The following is a 23,834-nucleotide window of genomic DNA, read 5'->3' on the forward strand; positions in this document are numbered from 1 at the left end:
GGGCAGAGTGTCACCAAGCTTAACAACATGCAGGTGGAGCAGATGTATCCTCCTTCCTCCAGGGTCTGTGCAGGGGCCCAATGCAGCTCCAGCAACCGCTGCGGCCCTGGCATGGATGCGGCTCTGCCTCCTCCCTGGCCCCGCGGTGCTGCCAGGACCCAGTCCGGCTTTAGGGGCTGGTGCCGGAACAGGAGTGTGGGCTGCTGAACTGGGAGGCTGTGGGAAGAAAGCCCTCACCCGGGGATTGAGCAGGAAGATGAGAATTTATCTCCCTTTGAGGCTTCTGGGAAGTCAGGCATCCAAGGCCATGCACTGCTCAGGGAGCTACTCTGAAGATATATTTAGTGGCTGGCTTGAGCGATGTTAAATGAAACAAGCCTGCAGAGTATGCAGTTCATTTTTGTGCTTCAAATTAGATTTTGTGCACTTTAAAATTACCATTTTGACTTAGGTTCTTTTACTCAAGCTGTGTAATAACTTACTCTACAAGCAAATCTGTTACTATCCTAATTTTTCATCACAGACTAAAGAGCTCCTCAAACCACTTTGGAATCAGAGCACTAATGAAAATTCAAACCAAGAGCTTCTCTTTCATCCATTTAGTGCTCTTCCCAAAGCTCTGTCTTTCCCCTTCCTACAAATGTCTTGCTGCATTCCTGAAAGCCCCGGGTTTTTCCCACAAGTCAAGCCACAGAGCAGAGAGCAATTAGCATTAATAGTCAATGTGGCATCAATCTTCTGCTGTGGAGTAATTCCTGCCCACATACAAAGGGGTGTGTGCAGTTTGTTGCTAATGTATGCCTCTGTCTGGCAAGACATCCCAGCTCAGTTCCACATCCTGCTCCAGCCATCTCCTGCAATAATTAACTTGAGAATTGATGTTGTTTGAAGTTCCTAATGTCTCTGAGCTCTTGGCTTTTGTGTCTGAGCTTAGCTTAGAGAAACTTTGACTGCAAGTTCAATCCCTGAATAAGGGTCTGACCCAGCAACCATTCAGTGCTTGCTTGGATGTGTGCCCTTCACCCCTGGACACACGAGTCCAGCATCCACTTCCTATTTTGGCATCTAAATGAGAGGCTAAAGAATGCATCAGTGTTGCCCAACATCTACTGTATCAGGCAGCTGTTCCGAGAACGCAGTTTCTAGCCGCAAAGTGCTGTAGTTGGGTGGGGGAGTCCTGGGCAGGTGGTTCTCCTGGGGCAGCGGTAAGCGGAGGGCAGTGTTGAAAGTGGGCAGATCCTCATCAATGCATATAGGGTTATCATGGCCGTGTCTGTCAGGATCGCTGGCCTCAGATGGCTTCCCCGCCTGTTCTCTTTTCCGGTCATTCCACCATTTCTTTGTTTTTTGCCATCGCCGCCGCATTACGATGGAAAGCGAATCAATGAAGAAAACTTCCACGATCTCAATGACACAAACAACTGAACAGCTCATCCAAAGGCCCAGCTGGCCTCCAAAGTTGGAAAGAAGAATGACAAGCTGGAAGAGGAGGGAGCACAAGGTTATTGGCTCCTTTGGGAGCCCGGCAAACATCCATGTGTTGCTGTTACAGTGAGCTGGTAGGCTTCACTAAGCTGGGGCTGCAAGGAAAGTGCTGCAGAACACCGTGGGCCCTTCCTCTGCTGTTTCCATTATCCTCTCTTGCTCTGCTTAAATAGGAGGCTAATTCTATGTTTATTCCAGGTAGCCTGCAGGCTAACCACATGACTTGGGGCTAAATAGTTTGAAAAGCTGCTCTGGATAAAAGACTGCAAAGGGCAAGACTGTAAGCCCCGGGGTGCATTGTCTGTGGATGGTTTCCTGCCGCTGCCTCGATGGGACCACTTCTGTGGCTAAACAAAAATTTCCTGTCTATCAAAGAGGAAGAGGCACATTTTCCTGGTCCTGAGCACACAGGAATCACTGCATTTACTTACTGTGTTGGTAGGATTCTCAGAAATGAATCTCTCATTCAGGTCTTTGTAAAACACCATGAGATTTGCTAGGTCCGTTCTGAGAAGGGAAGCAGAAGGCAGGTTGAGGGTTTAGTAAAACAATAACATGAAACATACTGAAAAACTATGCAAATAACCAGTTGGACCAGTAGGGCTGGGCCACTCTAAGGGAGCTTTTTCCCCAATTGCCATCATTAGGGCTGCTGAGATTATATCTGAGCTTGAGGTGCAGGCTGGAAATACATAAATGGAAACTTACTTGTTTAACTTCTTGTTGATTTTCTGCCCTTTGTCCCAAGAGAGAACTCGAAGCATCCAGTCCTGAAAAAGTTAAAGAAAATAATGTTATACTTTTGGGCGCTGGTGTAGAAATTCCCTGGAAAGGGAGGTCACACTTCGTATCTATTTAGAGCAGGTTTGGCTCCAGAATAAAATGCTTGTGACGAGCAGCTGTCCCCAAGAGGATCTCCCAGCCCACAAGCCAAACTTTAGTTTAGATGATGAACTTGTTCAGGGGAACCCTGGAGATGCAGGCTTCCCTCACTACAGACTGATTCTGTGAGAGGAGCATCAGAGAGGTGCTAACAAATATATCAAGGACCTCTTGCTTCTGCTTTGAATCTCTGGATTTATTTAGTGCCTCCATATTGCCATGCTGCTCTGGCTCAGCAGCTCGCACCTGAACGAGAGCTGCTTCTGCCAGGCTGCTGAGGATCCCTGCAAGATGAGAGCAGCAGGTCTGCCACCATGCTTCAGCAAAGTGAGAAAAGGTCTGACAAAAATCTCCTAGGCTGAGATGGACCAAGGAGATGTCAATCTGAGCAAAACTGGGAACTGACCTCAGAGACTGTAGATGGCCACTGGGCAATGCTGGTGGTGAGGGCCCATTCCTTGAAGCTGGAGAGAAAGGCAGCTTGTTAGCTGTAAGCAAGAACTCCTGCATGTGCAGCATTTTCTTTCTAGTGTCAGGCAGGACTTACCTGCAGGCATCTTTGCAAATCTGCTGACAGCCCAGCTGCTCCTTCACAAATTTTTCATGCAATCTGTAGTAGCAGTACACTGCAATAAGAGAACAAAGTGTGTGTTTGAGAAGCTAGAAGGAGAAGCAATGATCTTTTGCTGTCTATGCTGGAGTGGGGCTGCTGGGATGTAAATGGCCTGTGTGCCTCAGGCCTTAGCTTTCACCTGCCTGATGGGGATAACAAGATTTCCCCTATGAATATTGCAAAATCCCTGGGTAGTGGTTGTCACTCGCTTTACGCATGCAAGATTGCCTCACACAGTCAAGTCCTCAACTCAGCACTTCTGTGATGTGCACACATAATAAGCACATAGAAAAACTACCAGGGACAAGCTGATTTAAAAGAGAAAGGCAGTTTCCAGGCTCTATGATAGGAGGCATTAGGTGAGCTAAGGTGGATCCCTCTTGGTTTCTGGTCAGTTGTGACCTGAGGTGACAATCTGACGGCAGCGCAGTTTGCGGCGCCTGGGGACAGTGCTGTGAAGGGACATGGCTGCAGCAGGGCGTTTGCTCACTGAAGGAGGTGCAATGTGGGAGGTATTGGAATGACTGGGAACTTACTCCAGTTGGGGTTTTTCTTGTAGTTGCAGTACTCTGCCCCAGCAGGTAAGGGCTGGGCGTACTGGGCACAGCCGCAGGAGTCTACCATGGCCTTCTGAAAACAGGAGTGCAAGCAAATCTGGAGGGAAATAAACCAAGACCTGGGCATCCAAGAAACATATATTGCTGCATTCTGCCTCCCCAGTCATTTCTGGAGCTCCAAGCTCCAGACTCCCATTCATCTAAGAAAGTTCTGTTTATTACTAGCAGTAAGGAGATGAAAATCTCTTTCCCTCAGGACTTCAGGCTCTTTTGCCTGAAATATAAACAAATACAGGCAGAAAGTGCCATGGGAGGCAAAGACTGTAATGCAAGAAATAAAAATGCAACAGCTTCCGAGCAGTGGCTTCTGTGAGCGCTCGCCATTTCCTTCATAGTCCTCAAAAGCTTCAATATTGTAGCTGTTCTTCCTATGGCCAAGGAAAAGGTACTTCTAATCCATGAATCAACAACTAGGTGTGGGGAAATGACTCACTAGTGAAAATGTTCACAGGTTCAACTAATTTCTGTTGGTGCATGTTTGGAGACTGGGAATTGTTAGGATTAACAAGACAGTGGACTTGATGTTTTGTGCTAAAATGATTAATCAGTTGGAACAAGCAGGAACTAAGCTCTTATTCTATAATTTCCAGTAGTCAAGTCTTGTTCCCAGTCCTAGCCCTCCTGAACCCTGAGTTTCAGTGAAATACTTTTAATAAAAACCTGAGATAATGTCTGTGTGATCTTACTTGGCATTACATCAAAGCAGATTTCATGCGTAATACCCCATAAAATAAAAATCCACCAAGGCACAGGATTTAGAGAAGGCAGCAGCTGGTATAATTATGGTTCTTCAAATGGAGGGTGCCAGAACAACTGACACTCTCCAAGAGGACTCAATTACAAAAACCATGCAAAATTAGTGGAAACTTACTCTGTAAACATCCTGCTATCTGGATACTGATTAGATGGTATCTGTTATTTTGGAGTCCTAAAGGTCACAATTTCTGGCTTCAAGGGTTACTAAGCTGCAACATTGAGTTGGCCAATATTTTCCAGTCTCACATTGCTTGAAAATTGCCTAATGAGCTAATGTTCTCTCTTTATCTGACAAAGTGCCTAAGGGAACTTCAAACATCAACCACTCAGGAATAAAAACTTGGATTTTTAAAAGTGCTGTGGTATTTTACATCAATGATTAAAAACAGTGACACTATGCCAGGACTTTTAACAGTCTCAGATCCTGAACTACAGACTATTGTAATGCTTTTTAGGAAGGTAGTTCTCAAGTGACTGAAAAAAAAAAAAAAAAAGGCAACAGAGATTTACCTGGAGTGAGTAGCTCTTGTTATAGAGATTTTCCACTGGTATGTCAGCACCAGTCTCTGTGCAATCACTGTAGGGTTTGCTGAGCTTGCGAGACCGAGTCTGAGAATCAGAAGAGAACAAATCTTGGTTTGGGATATCACAGAGGAACCAAAGGATTTAATAGTATGGCAGTTCATTACAATTCCAAAACTGTAAGTGATGGACCAGGTTTGAACTGTATCTTTACCTTTTGCCATCTTAAATGATTTGTCGACCACTTGTCAAAACAAGAGGTCTTATTTGGTTTAGCGCCCATTTCCCCAAACACTGCTGTAGCTGGGTTATCTGGTGTCTTTGCTGAAAACATCTGCAGGGGTGCTGAGACTGCATAATCATAATAGTGAGGATTTTTTTAAAGCAGAGTAATTCATTTGCATGGTTTCTCTCATTGCAAAGCCCTAGGGACCATGCATCATTTACCCTGGGGAGAAACAATTTGGTGGGTTTTTTGCAGCAAAGACCTGCACTTGTTCTGAGCGGTTGTTGTACTGGCTGTTCTTGTTCTGTGGATAAAACAGCACTTCAGGCTTCACTAGTGCTCAACAGCACCTCTCTAAAATCACTCTAAATAAAATGTTTGTATCTCCTTCAGGACTTTTTCCATGAACTGCTTTGACCCTTCCTCTCCTTCGAATAGTAACAGCTTTTCCTGTTCTGCAATCTCTGCTTGGAGAAAAAAAAGTTCTCAAATTAGAGCTCCGCAATGCACAAGACCTGATTCAGTTTACACTGGCTGCTTCCTACGAGTTGCTGTGTCCCACTCAGCCAAACTCTTGCTATCTTTCTGCAGAATTTATCCCCTTTAAAACAAAACGATTGGCCTGAAACTACAACAAATGTCATACATTTGAAAATCCATTCACCTATACTTTTTTTCTATACAGAGTTTAAATTAGTGGCTGATCCTGCAAAGGATATATTTAGCAGGAACCTGATAAATGCTTGCATACATTTAGGACAATGACTATAGACCTACAGGCTATTGGGGTCAAACCTGATAGCAATCATTACCATTTTTATCTGCAAAACATTAAACACCTACGGCACAATAGAAATGCTAAGGCTTTATAATCGTGGCTTCTGAGATAGAAGGCTATTGCATGTATGGTACAAGTCAGTTCTTTTAGAAAGATGCTCAAATCATTCTTTGGAAGGAACACAGAAATATGTGATATCAACATTAGAGCTGAAGGAACTTCTGAAAACTGAATGAAACCAGCTTTTGTTATTCTTTTAACTTCTGTGGAGAATCTAATGCTGGGAGTACCTGCCTCAGACAGCCTGCTGCTATATCTTCTGGCAGCTGATAGATCCTTTTATAGAATTTTTTGCAATGGTGTATGCTCCTGCAAAAGCATACTTGTTCATTCAGGTACTGAAATAATTTCCAAACTAAATATTTAACTAAAGCACTGAAACTCCTTCCAAGTAATGCCTTATTTGCATTCCAGACATCTTGGAATATTTTTGGAGTGGGGAGGGAGTCCTAGTACACAGCCGAAATACATGAACGATAACCCAAACACTGATGCTTGCATTTGAAAAACAGGAATTGCCATATTCAAGCCTACTGTGTGCAGTGTTGTGCATGACACATGTCCACTGTGTCTCCTTCTGATATCTGGATGCAGGTTCAGGGACAGATCAGGGCTCTTGGTTGTGTAGCCCTGTCTTGACAATCACCGCTCTCCCTGCTAATCTCCCTAGGACTCTTCCTTTAGTGTCAATGCAGTGATCACCAACACACAGGCTTTTGCTTTGGGTCCAGAAATTGAGTCCGGCTTCTATTCAGCAGATACGTTAAGATGCAGTCGTGCCAAATCTCTTAAACATAGCTACCAGGATATGTTCAATCTCGTTTTTTATATTGTATGCAACAGTTCAAATCTACCCTGCCAAGAAAGTATTAAATTAAATATTGAGACTCTATCTGCAGTGACTTTCTACTGTATAGTATAACAGTTATAAGAGAAATACAATTCTGTGAGACTTTGCCTCCTCTCCACCCTTTTTGTTCTGAGATACCTTCTATTCACTTTTTGTCTGTCAGGTAGCATTTATCCCTGCTGTTGAACCCAGCAGTTGGGGCCACATTTTTCCAGACAGCTGGAAGATATTTAGCTGTTTGCACATTCAAAACTGTCAGCCTTGTTTTTAATGTCTTTTCTAATGCATGGACTATCTAGACCTGGCACACCCAGCCAGAACAGATAAGCAAGTTAGCTGATGCATCCAACCATCAGTAAAGAAACAGCTCACTTAACAGCCCATCCAGATGAAAGGGGAAAGTTTGCCTTGCCTGATGGCACTGCTTTCACTTCTCTACGAGGAAAGAAGCCCCTTGGGTCAAATGTCTTGTCTGCACTACCCTAATTGGGGATATTTGGAGCACCGCACTCCAGCCCTCCCCACCCTTGCTGACAGCAGTGGCAGGTCACTTCACTGACCTGGTGAAGGCAGAGAGTTACTGCCCACATGGTTTTCCTTACAGCCAGGAGAGTGAGAAATCAAACAGAACGCGACTCTTACACCCACACAACAGTTACGTGGGTTGTGCTTTAGTCATTTCTACAGACCTGACTCTAATATGAGTTACCTACAGTTTGATCTCTTCTCTTCTGATCTGAGAATGTGTGTGGGATGCAAACACATTCGCACACTGCAAAAGCAAAACATGGCATTTCACAGCACCTCTGTGCTTGCAGATTCTGCTGTGAAAAACAAAAAAGCTCAGGAAAGCCAAGGGGTAGGAGAAAAGAGAGAAGAAACAAAATCTTCAGCAGCTCTTTGATTTTTAAAGACCTGGTTTTCCACAGCCCCACACCAAGGGAAAACAGTTCAGAAAAGGGGGGGGCTACCACAGGAATTTCCTCAGGGCAACTTTAGATGTACAAGTGTGAGGCATTAGATGCTTTTCCAGCTCCTGGCTAATGTTCATACATCAAGAAGACCATATTTATATGTTTCATGCAAACGGTGCTGTACACCCTGAAACAAGATTGCCGTTACTCACAAAGTGCATCCCTATGGAGGTTGCTGCTGCTGTCTCAATTTCTGTGCCAATGTCTTCAATGAAGGGATATTCGTTCTGGTCATGGACAATGATCTTGGCCCCTGTTGATGTCACCAGGAAAGGGTTGTAGTCCGCTTCATCTATATACAGAACAACCTGCAGTCCTGAAGAACAGAGACATGGCAGGAGCAGAGTTACACCAGGGCAATTTTTTCTGGCCAGAGCCATTTTTTCTGGTCAGAGAGGGCAGCACAGCTTAATTAATATTATCTATCCTGAAGTAGATCTAAGTGATGCCTTTGAGATGCTAAACTGAGACATTTGCAGCAAGTAATGAATGTCCCTCTGCAGACCCTAGTACAACAAATAATAAATGTCTCTTCATAATGTAGCTGAAACTTACTTTAAAATGTTATATAACAGGGAAGCAGTGATTTCAGATGGAAAACATTAGTGATGCAATGGTATTATCTTTGTATTCTCTGGCAATAATTTGCACTAGTTTAAACAAGCATTTCCCCAATCAGATCGTACATCTAGAGCCAACACATCAATCACTCTCCAGTAGGATCCAGTTTGCTGAACGGCTTGTTATCTAACAGTTCCTCTACAAACTAAGTTTCCTTACCATACTCACTGCCTCCTGTGGAGGTGCTCAGGATTGTCCCATTTTCTCCACTGTTGAAGGTGTAGCAATTGCCATGCAGTGGATGATGGAAACGAGTGAAGTGCCTAAAAGAAATCAAATATTGTTTCATTGCCCTCTGCAGTTTTAACCATCTGTGGTAGAGACTCAGTGGAATTGGATATCTTTTTTTTTGGCAGAGACTTAGCAGGATTGGATTTTTTCTTTTTGGCAGACACCTTATTTGCTGTGAGTTTTTTTTCTTAATATCTTGAAACTAGATGGAAACACGACTTGTTTTAATAGTATCAGGAAATGAAAAGTTTAGAAGTATTTCATGTGGGAATGGAGACTTGGAGGGTGGGGGAAGCAGATTTAAAAACTAACAGGGAAGCGGTGATGGGGACAGAGTCCTCTTTTATTCAGCTCCCAAGTGTCTAAAGGAACACAAATCCTCACTTTTCAGGAAAACTGTCTTAGCCACTGTCATTTCGGGGAGGCTGAGAAAACACCCTGATGATTTAAGCACATTTATGTCTTATCTGTGAACCACCCCTCCCATCCAAGCAAAAGTCTATGTCCAGAAAATTTGTGATGCATTTGCACTATTACAGACACAAGCAAAATGCTTTCAGTAAAGATTCAGCTATACCTGCTAAGCTGTGAATTACACTGCAGTTCGCTTTGCACACAACAGCTGGGAAGTTGCTAAAACCATGTAAAAATGCAATATTATGCCTACAGCTGCATGGGGGAACTCTACTGTCAACCCCAATGTTATGGAATGAGTCTCCTGCTACCAGGACACATGGAATTGCATCGCCAAAATCACAAGCAAGTAGATTTCACTCTGTCAAGAAAATATGGATTTATCTGAAATGTGGACAGTGCAACACTAAGTCAAATGAGATTAAAGAACATAATTAAACTGCATGAAGCTTTGAATATTTATTTTCATTTAAAAATGGAAGTGGTCTTTGCTGGAATTCAGCAAATAGCAAATGTTCGGTTCCTATACTGTATATTTAGGAACAACTGTTAAACTAGCAGGTATTTTCTGTGCACTGACCTTTTGTCACAAGATAGGCCGTCAAAGAAACATGTCAGTAGAAGGTCATCGGCAGAATAACTCAATTTTTCTTTAGTCTCCAAGGGAATTTGTGCCATGATGTTCATGTAATGCAGCTTGTACCATTCTTGGATAGCATTAACACCGGAACTGAATGTATAAAGGGCACACTCACTGCTGTTGTTTGCATCACACTAGTAATTACAAAAAGGAAAAAGCATTCTTTTCAGATGAAAAGAAATTATGTATTCTATAAAGTATGTGTGATATAGTTTCTTTTCCACAGTAATAATCAAATATGAAGTTATAGTAGCAGCAAAGGGACAAAGGGGCACCAGAAACCTTTCATTCAGAGCTAAATGTCAGGGTCAAATGTTTCAGGCTCAAAGGAAAAGGTCATGGATGGCACTAAGTCTATTTTAGCTGGACTTCAGGAAGGCATTTTTCTTCTGGAGAGTTGCAGATGAATTGCAGGCAGCCATGGAGACATGGCAGAACGGACAAAGAGCATATGGAGTTTTATTCACTGTAATGCCATCTATGAAAGCAAGAAAGTTGGTGTGTGTGACACCAGCTCAAAATATCCATCCCTTGCCCCCCCAAGGAACTTGCTGGCCAAGGAAGAGTGATACTTACCAACTGAAAGCCGATGATATCATTTGAATCTCCAGAATTTACTATGGATGAATCTTTGTGAAAGACACTGCCCTCAATTTTCCTCTTCTGGCCACTGTGAAGGTCAGTAACTGTCTTAGAGAAATCTTCAAATTTCAGCAGTGGGATCTGTTTGAAGAATTCACTCCCTGTGGTGTTCCTGTCACCAGCTGAACGACGCACCTTGGATTTGCCCTCTGAAAATCCATAGAAAGTCTCCAACGCATTTTTTGTCTCTTTGTCCAATTCAGATAAATAGTCTTTCATTGCACTGTACCTGCATTAGAGAAAATGTGATATAAAACTGTCATCCATCTCAATCTCATCTAACCATTTAATTGCACTATTTTGTCCACTGCACTGTGAAACTAATCACCTAAGACAGAAATTTTGTCGCAGACTGACCATCAGTGCTTTCTTTCTTAGTATTATATGAACTTAAATCAATGTGGGCAGGCACAGCTATGCCCACTGAGAGGTCTCAGAGAAAGGACTCTTTCTCAGAGAAAGCAAAATAGACTGAGCTACAAAGAAACTCCTCAAACTCCTTGAAGATTTTGTTAGTAAGCTCAAGGGTTCCAGGGTATTACCACAAAGAGAGGAGTTGTAAAGCACAAGACAGATCGAAGAGGTGGACAGGAAATGTAAGAGGATTCAACTGGGCAAATAGGACTACTACATCTGTGGCAATACAATTTAAGATGCAGATTCCTGGAGACAAGAGGGACCCAGAGAGTTGAAATGCCTGGAGGGACTGAGATGGACCGCTGACAGCAGAATAGACATCAGTGTAAGGTGTAATTAGGCAGGAAAAAACAGCTTAATTGTTGATTGTCAATGCCAAAGCATTCTATAAGAAAATAAAAAAGACATGATAGATGTCCACTTTCCATTCTTCAGGGGACAGGCATTGTTTATAATCCTTGAAACTCTTGTCCTGGGAAAAAAAGGAGAATTTAAAGAGAACCATAGAAATGATCAGGGTCTGCCTTGAGCTGAAAGCTAAACAGACCTAGCAGGCACTAAGAGAAGGATGTGATTATAATCCACAAGTGTCTGAAGAGCATTAGCGCAGAGGTAGGTGCGTTATTCAAAGTGCTGTAGAGGGGAAACTAACAGTAAGGAAAGACTGCTAAAGAGCAGCACTGCAGAGCAGCAAGAAAAGCCCATTGAAGAGCTTTGCTGTTAAGAAAATTAAGAGGAGATTCAGATGAGAACTGCCTGCCTGGGTCTCTGAAAGCATGCCCGTTTCTGGACGTAAGAGACCGATTCTCTCCCCTCTCATGGATGAATCAGGCCTGCCAGAACGGGCAAACCTCCCGGGATCCGTATGTCTTACTTGTAGGGGTTGATGTTGCAAATGGTGACAGCAGGGAAGGGCAACTTCTGGAACTGGACCGTGACAGACACTGAAGCACTGTAATAGTTCATGAGGAGCTCAGCACACTGCCACAGGATCAGTCCAACAGCACTCAGAGTTAGCAAAATCCAGATGAACCTGCGCAAGCGTCCCCTGGACACCACAATGCGCCGACAGCCGTGCGTGTTGGTATTCAAACAGTACCACTTCATCAGCTCACTGAGCGTTGGCGCTTGGGGGCCTGTCACTGGCAAAGTCTTCTTAATCTTGGCAGTGATCTTCTTCCCAGGAGCCATGGCACAAGCTGCTGCTGGAGAGAGACAACGCACCTGAGAACTGCTGGCAACTGCTGGCCACGTCCCTAGAGGAGGCAGAGCGGAGACATGCATGCACGGCACAGGCGATTGCTGCCTGCCTATCTCCCAAGCACCTCTGTTTTGGCAAAGTGGCAGACAGCCTGCTCAGGTCAACACCTGTGGGTGCAATCCTGCAAAGAGGAGCTCAGTTTGGTAATCAAGTCTGTGGTGAATGTGAGGGATATTAAGTGGAACTTCCAGACTTGTGATTACTCCTATGGTGACACACAGCACAATGTCCAGCCGAACACCTCCCAGGTGACGTTTCTGGGCTGGGGCTGGGGGTGCGGAGCTGCAGGTGCGAGACCTGGGGTGGTGGGCAGGCTGCAGCGTGGGAAAACGTGGGGGACCCGAGACGCCCAGACACCGCAGGACAGCATCGCCTCCACTCCTGCCACCAGCTCCCTGAAACTGCTCTGCCGTGTTTCTGAGCACTTTACAGGCAGAAACTGTCGCTGGCCCGTTTATGAGTCAAACTGCACAGCTCCTGCACTGACGGGATGGGCTCTGCGCTGTTGCTCTCCCTCGAGCTGCAGCCCGGAGGAAAGCCGCAGAGAAGCCAAAATCCAGCACGTCCAGCAAGATGCGCCCATTTCCAGCGATTGTAAAAGCCGGAAAATAGCATTTTCCAGGTGGAATCGCATCTTGTAGGTGAGCCCGTGGCTGCGGCGGACGCGGCCCCGCGAGGAGCTGACGGGCCCACGGCGCCCCGAGCCGTGCGCGGCCCCGGCCCCCCGCGCCGTGCCCGTTCCCGGCCCCGCCGCCTCACCTCGGCCGCCTGCCGGCCCCGACGGGGCCATGCTGCGCTCCCGGCCCCGGCGCCGCTGCCGATGGCGCGGCGGGCGCCCGCCCGGCACCTACCCCGCCGCCCGCCTCCGGCCGGCCCGCCCCGGCCCGGCCCCGCCGCCCGCCCCGCTCCGCCCGCCCCGCTCCGCTCCGCTCCGCTCCGCTCCGCTCCGTCCCGCTCCGCTCCGCGGGCGCGCAGCGCCGCCAGCCGGCGGGCCCCGGCGGGCCCCGGGCGGCGGGCGGGGGTCTCCGGGCGGCCGTCGGGGGTCTCCGCGTGGTTGTTGGAGGTCTCCGGGCGACTGTCCAGGGGGCTCAGTGCGGTGCTGGGGGTCTTCGCGCAGCTGTTGGAGGTCTCCATGCACTGTCGGGGGTCTCCGTGCGGCTGTCGGGGATCTCTGTGCACGGCCGGGGGTCTCCGTGTGGCTGTCCAGGAGGCTCTGTGTGGTGCTGGGGTCTCTGTGAGGTTGCGGAGGATTTCCGTGCAGCTGTGGGGAGTCTTATGTGCGACGTTGGGGGTCTCTGTACAGCTGCTGGAGGTCTCTGTGCAGCTGTGGGAAGTCTGTGTGCGGTGTTGGGGGTCACCATGCAGACAGGTGTTTCAGCTCCAGCTCTTCTGCTTGGGTCACAGGAGCCTGGGAGCGGAGACTTTCTTGGCTGTGTGTGTGGCAGCGGGCCTGTCACCTCCCCGGACTAGGAGGCATCTGCAGGTTGAAGCCGCTGTTGTCTTCCCATCCCTGGTCTGAAACTTAGCTGCGCGTGTCACTTGACTCTGCACAAAATGGTGAGATGAGGCCATGAAGCTGCGAGGCAGGAGGAGAGCCTGGGTGGGACCGGGAAATAGAGAAAGGAAGACTGAGGAGAGGATACAGTAGAATAGGAACAGGGAGCGGAGGGTGGGGAGGGTTACAGGCAGCAGAATGGCAGGTGCCTGCAGTCAGGATTAGCAGAAAATACAACACAGCTCAAGTTCAGACAAGAAGCAGGTTCATCCATGAGTTTATTTCATGGATATTTGACATCAGATTCACAATACAGAAGCTTGTGGCACTGGCTGGGATTGGGGGGTTCCCACATGGAAGAGTTCCCACATTCAAGGTAAATGTGGGCTATTAGCACTATTTCTACTGTTTTTATTATTAATTATATCTCATGACGGTAAAGTCACTTCTTATCCATGATTTTTGTCATCTGCTGGGATTGCCAGATTGGTGTGACACTGGTCAGTGATGTAGTACAGCCACTGGTGACAGCCGTGGGGCAGCCGTGACAGGCGGTGGAGCTCCGAGCCTGAGGGCACCAGGGCATTTCCTGGGAATGAGCACGGACGTGGGTGACAGCCTGTGAAAGCGACCTGTCCCAGCTGATGGGAATACTGTCCCTGAGGGGCTGCGGGGGGACCACGGCTGTAAGTGACTGAGCGGAGCCACGGTGGACCATGGCCGCTGGTGACTGAGGGGGACGTGAGGGACCAGGGCCAGTGGTGACTGAGGGGGACATGGGGGACCAGAGCTGGTGGTGACTGAGGGGGACATGAGGGACCACGGCTGGTGGTGACTGAGGGGGACATGGGGGACCAGAGCTAGTGGTGACTGAGGGGGACAAGAGGGACCACAGCTGGTGGTGACTGAGGGGGAACATGAGGGACCATGACCGGTGGTGACCGAGGGGGACATGAGGGACCACGGCTGGTGGTGACCGAGGGGGACGTGAGGGGCCATGACCAGTGGTGACCGAGGGGGACATGAGGGACCACAGCTGGTGGTGACTGAGGGGGAACATGAGGGACCATGACTGGTGGTGACTGAGGGGGACATGAGAGACCACGGCTGGTGGTGACCGAGGGGGACGTGAGGGGCCATGGCCAGTGGTGACTGAGGGGGACGTGAGGGACCACGGCTGGTGGTGACTGAGGGCGACGTGAGGGGCCACGGCCAGTGGTGACCGAGGGGGACATGAGGGGCCAGAGCTGGTGGTGACTGAGGGGGACGTGAGCGGCCCTGGCCGGTGGTGACTGAGGGGGACGTGAGGAGCCACGGCCGGTGCCCGCCGCGCGCGCCGCCCCCGCCTCCGCCGCGGCTCCCGGCGGGGGGGCCGGGCCGCCCGGGGCCGCCGCGCCTCCCTCCCCGCCGCCAGCACTAAACATGGCGGGCGGCGCGGGCGGCCAATGGCGGCGGCGCTCGGCGGCGCTCGCCAGGCGCCGGCATGGCGGGCGCGGCCTCGCGGCGCGCACGTGAGCGCGGCGCCCCGCCCCGCCCCGCCCGGCCCAGCCCGGCCGCGGCGGCGCCGTGAGGCGGGGAGCCGCTGCCGCCTGCGGCCCGCGGCAGCCGCGGGGGCGAGCCGGGCCCCGGCGCGGCGGGGCATGCGGCGGCGGCGGCCGGCGGGCTGAGCATGCGCGCTGGGCCGCGGAGCCATGTCGCGGGTGAGCGGCGCCGGGGTGGCCGGCGCCCCCGGCAGCGCCAAGGAGAAGCGCTCCCTCAGCAAGCGGCTGTTCCGCGGGCGGGCGGGCGCCGGCGGCTCGGGCTCGGCCGCGGGCCGCTCGCTCGGCGGCTTCATGAGCCGCGTGCTGAAGACGCTCTCCACGCTGTCGCACTACAGCAGCGAGCCCGAGGGCGGCCGCGGCCCGCACGCCCCCCGCCTGCCGCCGCCGCAGGCCGCCGGCGGCCTGGGCAGCTGCTTCCCGCCGGGCCCGGCGCGCAGCCCCGAGCCCGAGCCGCCGCCGCCGCCGCCGCCGCGGGCCGAGAGCGGCGCCGAGGCGGTGCCCGGCGTGGCGGGGCTGCGGAACCACGGCAACACGTGCTTCATGAACGCCATCCTGCAGTGCCTCAGCAACACCGAGCTCTTCGCCGAGTACCTGGCGCTGGAGCAGTTCCGCGGGCAGCCAGGGCCGCCGCGCAGCCCGCCCGCCGCCGCCGGGGCGCCGCCGGCCGCCGGCGAGGTCACGGAGCAGCTGGCGCAGCTGGTGCGGGCGCTCTGGACGCTGGAGTACACCCCGCAGCACAGCCGCGACTTCAAGGTGAGGGGCGCGCGGGCAGCCCGCCTGGCTGGGGTTCCGCGGCCCGCAGCTCTGTCCGGAAGGCGCTCCCGCCTCGGGCGGGCGATGCCCGGGGCTGCAGCGATGCCCGGGGAAGCGCTCCCGCCTCGGGCGGGCGATGCCCGGGGCTGCAGCGATGCCCGGGGAAGCGCTCCCGCCTCGGGCGGGCGATGCCCGGGGCTGCAGCGATGCCCGGGGCTGCAGCTCTGCCCAAGGAAGCACTCCCGCCTCGGGCGGGCGATGCCTGGGGTTGCAGCTCTGCCGGAGGAAGCGTTCCGACGTCGGGCAGGCGAGGCAAACAGGTGCTGAAGAGTTGTCGCGTAGCACTCTTCTTAGCCGGGTGGCCTGTAATGCTGTGCGTTTTCCCTCCTTCGCCTTCCTGTTTGACCTCAGGGCGGTAAGGCTCATGCTTTCTCCCTTAGTTGGTGTGTTTGCAGAGTTAGGTCCTCGTGTGTTGTTGCTAGAGAGGCATCTCCCACCGGTAGTCGTGACTGCACGAGGACGTGTTCTCGCCCATATCGCCCGGAGCTCCACGTTTCCCACCTCGGAACGGGGCAGGGGGTTTGTCCCAGCTCTGGGCACTTACTGCTGGTGCAAGTGCACAGTTGCGGTAATAACTTTTACAGTATAGGCTCAACATACAGGGCTTGTGAGACCTAATATTAGCAATTCTGTGCACACAACTTCTGAACAAGGTGTAGGTAGTAACTTTTTTTTTTGGGAATCTGATACAATCCTAAACATTCATAACACTGTTTTGTTTGGACAGGTTTTTCCCCCTCCAGCTCCTTCCCTGAATGGCTGGACAATGCTGTGCCTCTAGTCATTACATTCACCCTAAGAATTTCCTGGGGGAAGTCATATAGTAGAGGACATGAACTTTGGAACTGTAGTTTAAAAGCATACTAGAATGATTTTGGATTGGATGATCAGAGAAATTTTTTAAAAAACTTTCCAGGACTGCCTTGCCTCTGAAAGGAGCAAGAATATTGTTAAATTTGATTATAAACCAAAACAAAACAGTGATTCCCTAGTATATAAAACCATTTGATTTTCTTGCAGAATGAGTTGAAGAGGGGATGCACAGAGATCTCAAAAATCTGGCCAGTAGCATAGTTCATAAGTTCTAAAGTTGTTCTTGCCTTCAGTCAAAATGTGCTGCGCCAGGGAAAGACTGCAGGCACCCATGTGCTGTGCTCTCTCCTGGTGTCAGTCGGATGATGGGATGGCTGTTTCTCCTGAACTTCCACTCTGTAGGAGAGGTGTCAACAACCTGTTCTGCCCTCTTGTGAGTAGGGTATCTCTGGAGTCTCCTCTGAGGTGTCAGCAGTCTTTGAGATCCTCAGTCACTTGGACTGATCCATGTCAGCACCTTGTCCCTTTGCTTCTCTTGCCTGTTTCCAGGCTGTTGTGTCCAGACTTGCCTTTTAATTGTAGTTCTGCTGCTCTATGCGTGTTGGGTTTTGGGGAGTCTGGCTGTTTGCTTTGACAAGGCCGTTGTGCCCTCTGGAGGGTGCTTAGCACTGGTGACCGCAGAGTCAGCAGCTTCTGGGCATAGGTGCTGGTTAGGGACTGTGCGTGACTCTGCTGCTTTCAGAACTGTTCAGTGGTGGGGTAGCCCTGGAAAAACTGATCCACTGATCAGCAGTTTTGTGCCTCCAGTTCTGGAGGTAGTGGTGGGTGCTTCCCTCTTTCCTTGTTGTTTCACTGTGTTAGATGCTTTCTGACAGAGAAGAAAGTTTCTTCTGAGTTACCTACAACTTAAATACCTATTGAATGGCATCTATGTAAACTGTTCCCAGTTTTCCTTTTGACTGCTTAATATTGATAGATTTCAAAATGCAAGTTTTACTGGCTATTTATGTCCTGAACTTGTAGTAATAGTCTTATGACAGTTTACAGAAAAAAAGAATAAAAGGTTAAGAGAGTGGGATTACCTTTTACTACTGCAATTGATAACATCAAAGGGGAAAGCAGACCAGTTTTGGTGCCAAGAAATGCTGTTTATGAAGGCCTGCTAAGGTGTTCAGATAAGAGTGGCAGAAAGAGGAGGAGAAATGGAGATATATTAAATTAAGGCTGTGTTTCAAGTTCTTTTTTTTTAATAGTGAAACTGTCTTTACTTACTCTCAAAATCTCACTAACGGTAAGTGAATGCTTTTCTACTCTTTGTTGATATAGCTGGAGCACATCAGTCTTTTACCTGTCAAGTCCCCTGGAGGTTTTTAAAAAAGCATCTTGCTGTAGGGGAACTTGTCCAAGTAGCTCCTATTCATAGCTGCATAATATCAACAGGCCTATATCTTATTCTGAATGACTTTATCATTATGTCAAGTACTCAGTTGTTTCCTTACAGGGGTCAATTACTTTTAATGGTAAATTAATGCCTTTGAAGACAATTAGGTAGCCTGAACCTGCTATTAAACCCATTATTCTTAATTAAAATAATCTTCACCAGCAGATTTGCACAGTCAATTTAAAAGTCTAAGCAACAGGCTTGTATTTGAGAAAGCTGAGGATTGGCATTTTCAGTCTGGAAACTCCTCTTTCCCCCCGAAACAAGGGAAAAACACCCCTCAGAGCTTCTTCCAGATAGCTAGGGAACATTTAATTCTATTTCTTTCTCTTTTTTAATTTTATTAAGAGTGAAAAGTGTTTTCAGGAAAGTAATTTTGTCCTTTCAATCCAACTTACTAGTAATATTTATTTGATATTTGAAAAGCTTGTTAGCCACCACGCTGAGAAATCCATGGGTTGGTTAGTTTTCTTTTTTGGCACTAAATATAGTTGGGTAAAGATAGCTCCATCTCTTTGGAAAATGCTTATGTGCAGGTGTCAGATGGATTTTTAAGGTAAAAGATGACCCCTGTACTCTTGCTGGTTTTTACATCTGTAGACTCTTCTTCTGGGGTAGAGGAAATTACTTTGTAAGAGATGGTCTTCCTGAGTCCTTGTGGACAGAGACCTTTGAGTGGACAAGATTTTAGATACTCTTTGCTCTTAATTGTTTTGTCTTGATAGTATTTGAATCACTTCTCCTTTTCTGGCTGGTCTTCAAGAAATTATCCAGCCCATGGTTCATGAATCATGTAGTCCTGCTTCTGTGAATGAAAAAAAGTCCAATTAAAACAAGTGGTTTGTGTAAAATGGTTCCTCTTGCAATTGGAGGGCCAAGAGGTAGCCTTGCAAGAGCTAATTTTTAGTGAGGAGAGGTGAAATGTCCACACAGCTGGAAAGTAGTATGTCATCTTTGGTCAGATCTACTTGAAACACAAGGGTCTCTCTCTGCCAGTTTCTGCTTTTCAAACCTGAGATTTCCCTCTTGAGAGCCAAATGATTCTGAGCATTTTTTGAAATCTGTGATTTTTGCTCTGCACCTTTGAGGTGTCTCTGCAGCTGCCTTGGTTTTAATCCCTGCCAGGTAAATCAAATGGGTGCAGAGCGCTCCTTAGATTATTTCCGACAGCCTGTCCCTGAGGTGAGGAAACAAGGAATACTCTGGAAATGTTTGCTCCCTGTGATTGAAATAAGTGCTGTATAAGTTCTATATATCCCCCCTCTTTTTTTTTTTCTTTTTCCTGTCCTCCAACTGAAGTGTTTACTTCATACACGTGTGTTTTGTTTACTATGGAGTAAAAGAGAAACTGAAGTAGGAGGAAGGAAAGGTGGCCACAAGCAGTTCAGAGCTGGGAAAGGGCTGGGAAGTAGGGGTCTAGAAGGCTGTAGTGTATTAGGAAAAGGGCAGGAAAGGACTTGATCGAGATGCAGACTGATTCAGGTAGAAACCCTGGCCGCAGAGGTGTAAAGGAGCGCTATTCAGGGCTTCCTAGGGAGAGCTGAAGGAGATGTGGTGGCAGAGATGACGCTTCTCTCTCCCTTCGCCCTCCACCCCCTGCTTGGGGTGACTCTTTCCTATTGTTCCTATGCTTTTGTGCAGTTTGTTTCAACAATTGTTTTCTCCTGATTGCTCAGTGGTTTTTGTTTTCCTGCCTAAACAGAGCTGCTGCTTTCCTAACTAAGGCCAATATTGCAGCTCATGCTTCCTCTTTCCCCTTTGTGGTGATGTGACAACAGCAACAAACAACTATTGTACAAGCAGTAGCTGTGCTTCGGGCTTTTTTTTTTTTTTTTTTTTTTTTTTTTCCTCTTTCTCCCAGGGAACTGTCCGTTTTTCCCTGCAAAGTTGCTGAGAGTGTCATATAATGTGGAGAGGAGATTCTTTGCAATAGGGAATCAGTTTAATACATTCAAAGCTGCTCGTAGGGTCTTAAGTGAGAAGGGTTTTATTTAAACTGAGTTTGAAAAATCATTTATACAGCCTTATCTAAACTCCTCTAACTCATCCTCCTTGGAGTTTTGATCCTCTGTGAATGATGAAGCTACCTTCTATTTTGAGATTTTCTTTATAGCTAAAGTTAGTTGCATACCAAAGTGTGATAGTATTTGTCAGGACCATATATATGCTAGAACTACTGTGTTGATGATTCTTTTCTTCTATAAGATGAAGACTACAATATTTTTATATGTGCAGCAAACACAACAAAATCATATGAGCTTGATTTATTTGGGTTATCAGAGTTAGCTCTGAACCCATAATGAATCCCTGCTAGTAGAACAGGGGTTATGGTGCTGGGGTAACAGTGCTGCTTCCATTTTTTTTCACGTGTGTTATGAGTAATATTTAACAATAGTTATGCATAAAACTTAAGGTTTCAAGGTATGCATGTTTTGGAAACACTTTTAGTGTAAATATTGCTGTTGGGGCAAGCAGTCTGCAAACTGTTGGTCGTTTCTTTGTGAATTAATAAATAAATCTGAATTATGGAGTGAATCCTGCAAAGTATTGACATAATCACTATTTATCTACTACTGTCTTGTAGATTAAATGACAGCAGTTCTTAGCATGGGGTTGCCTGGTCGGATTTGGGCTTTGGAAGTCTTTAGTCCTGCATGCACAGCTGTTCGCTGGAAGCCCTTTTACTCACTAGAGCCCTTATGCTTGGCTGATGGATCCAATTTTATGTGAAACGGGATTGCACAGGTAGTCTTTAATTATGTTGGTCTCTGTGTCTAGCCCAGTGGCCAGCTGCTTTTACTCTGGACAGTGCCAACTGCTTGTTCCTCAGATATTTCTGCTGCAAGCAGAACTGTCTGCCCTTTATGTCCTATTCTTCTGTGTCTCTGTAGGAGAGAAGAAATCCAGCAGGATTAGAAAGACAGCTTGGAAAGTAAGGAGGCTGGCTGCACAGGTTTGTAAAGGGAATCCTGCAGCAGAGGAAAGCAAATGCAGTGTAGCTGTTCATTCATAGAAGTCAAGGAAACAAGTGGAGGGAATGACAAAGGGGAGGGGGAAGGAAATAGAAGAGAAGTTCATGTAAAGAAACTTTGCAGCTGCATGTTGTTCTGTGAGGTAGCCCTCAAAGGCTGGCCATTAGATTTGACCCTGCATAGGGCTAGAAGGCTGATCATGACATTGCCAAAGCATATACTCTGTGTTCCGAACTCTGAAATCTTGATTTCACACCATCTCCACAAACATTTGAGCACTGAAAGTATAAAACTATGCCATGTCTGGCAACTTATGGAAGGGATGAGAAAATGTGTGTTCTTAGGAAGCTTAATTTGATCTGTGGTGCTCCATGCCCTGCTTTGTAAGTCAGCATTTAGAAATTGCTGTGCTTACTTGCAAGTAAACCCATTTCAAATTTCTGCTTGAACACATGACCTCTGGCAAAGCACTACTTTAACTCTTCTGCATGTGATTGTGTTAGTAAAATTGTTTGCATCATCCTTAAAATGCACTGGGAAGCTTCTCTAAGCACCAAAGATAAGATTCTTGCTTCAGGAGGCCTATGCTCTAACTTGAGGCATGAGGCAAAAACTGAGGAGAGAAACAGAAGAATTGATTTACAGTTGGGGCAGAATCTCAGAGGCGGCAGATCTGGGGCTCCCCAGCCTTGAAGTCTGTCCACGATACCCTTCACTGCACCACTTCACATTTTCTGAATTCCCCCTGCTCCACAATGCCTGGCTCTCTTGTATCCCAGTGATTGCTTGGTTATCTCACTTCAACTACTAAACAATTAGCGTACTAGGAAAACAAGGACTTATTGTGAAACAAAATTGTATTTTTACTGTTATAACGATGAATACTTTAATTGGGTGCTGACAGCAGTCAGCAGCCGATTTCCGACTGCGCCTTCTGGCAGGCATGACCGCATTCCTGCGAAGCATTTCTGTTTAGGAAAACAACACGTTACAACCCACCTTTTGTGTCCTGGGTCTGTTTCCCATGTCAAAGAGACTTCTGATTAGTACTGGGCCAGGCTATGTACCCTCTGTGTGTTTTTACTGTGCTTCAGTCTTGTCTTTGGGAAAAAGAGTGCTGTGAGAATTCCCAGGGAGAGCAAAGTGCTCTGCCTGTGCTGAATACTTGTGTATTTAATGCAGAGAATTATGTGCACAACACTGGCTTTTGCTATAACTGACTAGAAAATTAACTTGGCAGAGTCACTGCATATAGTATAGACTTGACAAAGTTCACTCTCTTCTTTTATATTAAAAAAATAGTAACTAGGATTGTTAAAACTTCAGACTGGAGAGGTGAAGGTAGCTGTTAATGCTAGACCGATTTTGGGCACAAAGCCAGTAGGATAATGCTTCTTGTACAAGTTTGTTAAACGTGAGCTGAGAACCCCCTGTATTCTTGGTGCACTGAATTCTACTGCCATTTTCTTGTTTTTGTTTTTTGTTTTAAAGTGGAATAATAAATGGCTGTGCTCCCCCAATGGCAGGCGAATGCTCTGTTGTGCTTGGTTCTGTTCTGCACAAGTCTCTAGAGATGGCTTTGTGCCAGGAAAGCTTTTGCTTTCTCCTCTGGGGAGATGTGCCTGACACTGTCTGGCCAGAAGCCTTGCTGAGCAGCTATGAAGGAGTCCCAGTACCTACCAGTGTACTTGTGATGAGGGAGGGGAAAGGACAGGCAGTTTGCTCTCAGTCCTGGCTGCTTTGACAGACCTGCTTTCTTTAAAGTTCTCCTTCTCTGCTGCTGAGATTCTTATAGCAAAACTTGGGTCAAATGTAGAGTTGCACTAGTCCAGGATTAACAGGCACCTCGTTTTGGGGCTGGGTAGGAGGAAGGGTCTGCGACCCCCAACCCCAAGCAGCAAGTGACAAGCTGAGCACGCTGCAAGCCAGCCCGTATCAGAGAAAACAGAGGCTTGCACACTCGGCCTGATACCATGTAGGTTTTCTTTCAGTGAACCCCCAAGTCCTTGCAGTCGTGGTGGGTTGTTGAATATTTGCCTCTGTGCTAATTCTGGAGTTGGTGTGGGACATAACACAACTACTGTGTGAGCTCTGGCCCCGGTAAGGGAACTCTGAAGTGTGCGCTACAGGCAGTCACTTAAAGCAGAAAATGTATTGCTGTGCAGCACCCAAAAGCTGCCTAACCATTGAAAGAGGTCCCTGCGCTTTGAACAGGGAGATAGTTCTGGATATGTTAGAATTGCTATAGGAATACTTTTAAAGAAAATAAACAAGCTTCCTTTAATAAAGATATGTGCTTTTACTTTCGTTCAGGGAGAGCTACAAACTTAGTAAAATAAATTTAGTCTTTGATTTCCTTAGAAAAAATAGTCTAGTATTGTTGGCCCAGAAAACACTATAACAGGGATGGTAAGAGATGTGAGACTTAGCAATACATCCTTGTTGCATACTCCTTTAAAAGTCCAGGACAAGCATTTTGAGAAGAGCTAATGAGGCTACTGTGATTTGACGTCTTCTCCAAACACCATCCCAATTCAGCTGATATACTTTAGAGGCGAGATGAGAGCCTTTCTCAATATGTCTTCTGTCTTCTGCTTCAGGAAGGGTAGAACTTGTCTTGTGTTTGCCAACATCTGAAAGTTCGTTCAAGGTATGTTTCTCCAGGCTTGATGTGAGGCTTCTTGGTTGGCATCAGCTCATGAATGCTGAGTCCGTTTTGGCAAATTGCACTATTTCCAGTTATTTAACTTACCCTTATCCTCAGACTTAA

The 23,834-nt window shown here is 47.5% G+C and overlaps 2 protein-coding genes across 2 annotated transcripts in view; one reads left to right on the top strand and one right to left on the bottom strand.

The window, feature by feature from the left end:
- Positions 1-663: 663 nt before the first annotated feature.
- SCNN1G (sodium channel epithelial 1 subunit gamma) lies at positions 664-11,927 on the bottom strand. The gene is made up of 12 exons (XM_062588182.1): positions 11,603-11,927; positions 10,246-10,540; positions 9,610-9,803; positions 8,544-8,647; positions 7,916-8,079; positions 4,864-4,962; positions 3,517-3,634; positions 2,915-2,993; positions 2,774-2,831; positions 2,194-2,255; positions 1,917-1,992; positions 664-1,479 (listed from the first exon to the last, which is right to left on the bottom strand). Exons 1-12 carry the CDS (start codon positions 11,917-11,919, stop codon positions 1,090-1,092), a joined length of 1,956 nt encoding a protein of 651 aa, XP_062444166.1. The 5' UTR covers positions 11,920-11,927; the 3' UTR covers positions 664-1,089.
- Positions 11,928-15,175: 3,248 nt separating this feature from the next.
- Positions 15,176-23,834, top strand: part of USP31 (ubiquitin specific peptidase 31) — a 40,532-nt gene continuing 31,873 nt past the window's right edge. Inside the window, exon 1 of the mRNA XM_062588486.1 lies at positions 15,176-15,778. Within this exon, the coding sequence (XP_062444470.1) occupies positions 15,176-15,778 (603 nt within the window). The remainder of the gene's footprint in view (positions 15,779-23,834) is intronic.

This window comes from Rhea pennata, chromosome 15 (assembly GCF_028389875.1).
Source record: "Rhea pennata isolate bPtePen1 chromosome 15, bPtePen1.pri, whole genome shotgun sequence".
Classification (NCBI taxonomy): domain Eukaryota; kingdom Metazoa; phylum Chordata; class Aves; order Rheiformes; family Rheidae; genus Rhea; species Rhea pennata.

Bases quoted from the DNA above. Each gene is read 5' to 3' on its own strand.
- SCNN1G (XM_062588182.1), bottom strand. From the start codon at position 11,919: ATGGCTCCTGGGAAGAAGATCACTGCCAAGATTAAGAAGACTTTGCCA. The intron at 8,648-9,609 runs GTCAGTGCACAG...GATTTCTTTTAG, and splicing joins GGCCTATCTTGTGACAAAAG to GCACTTCACTCGTTTCCATC. The intron at 2,994-3,516 runs GTAAGTTCCCAG...CTCTTATTGCAG, and splicing joins CAAGAAAAACCCCAACTGGA to TGTACTGCTACTACAGATTG.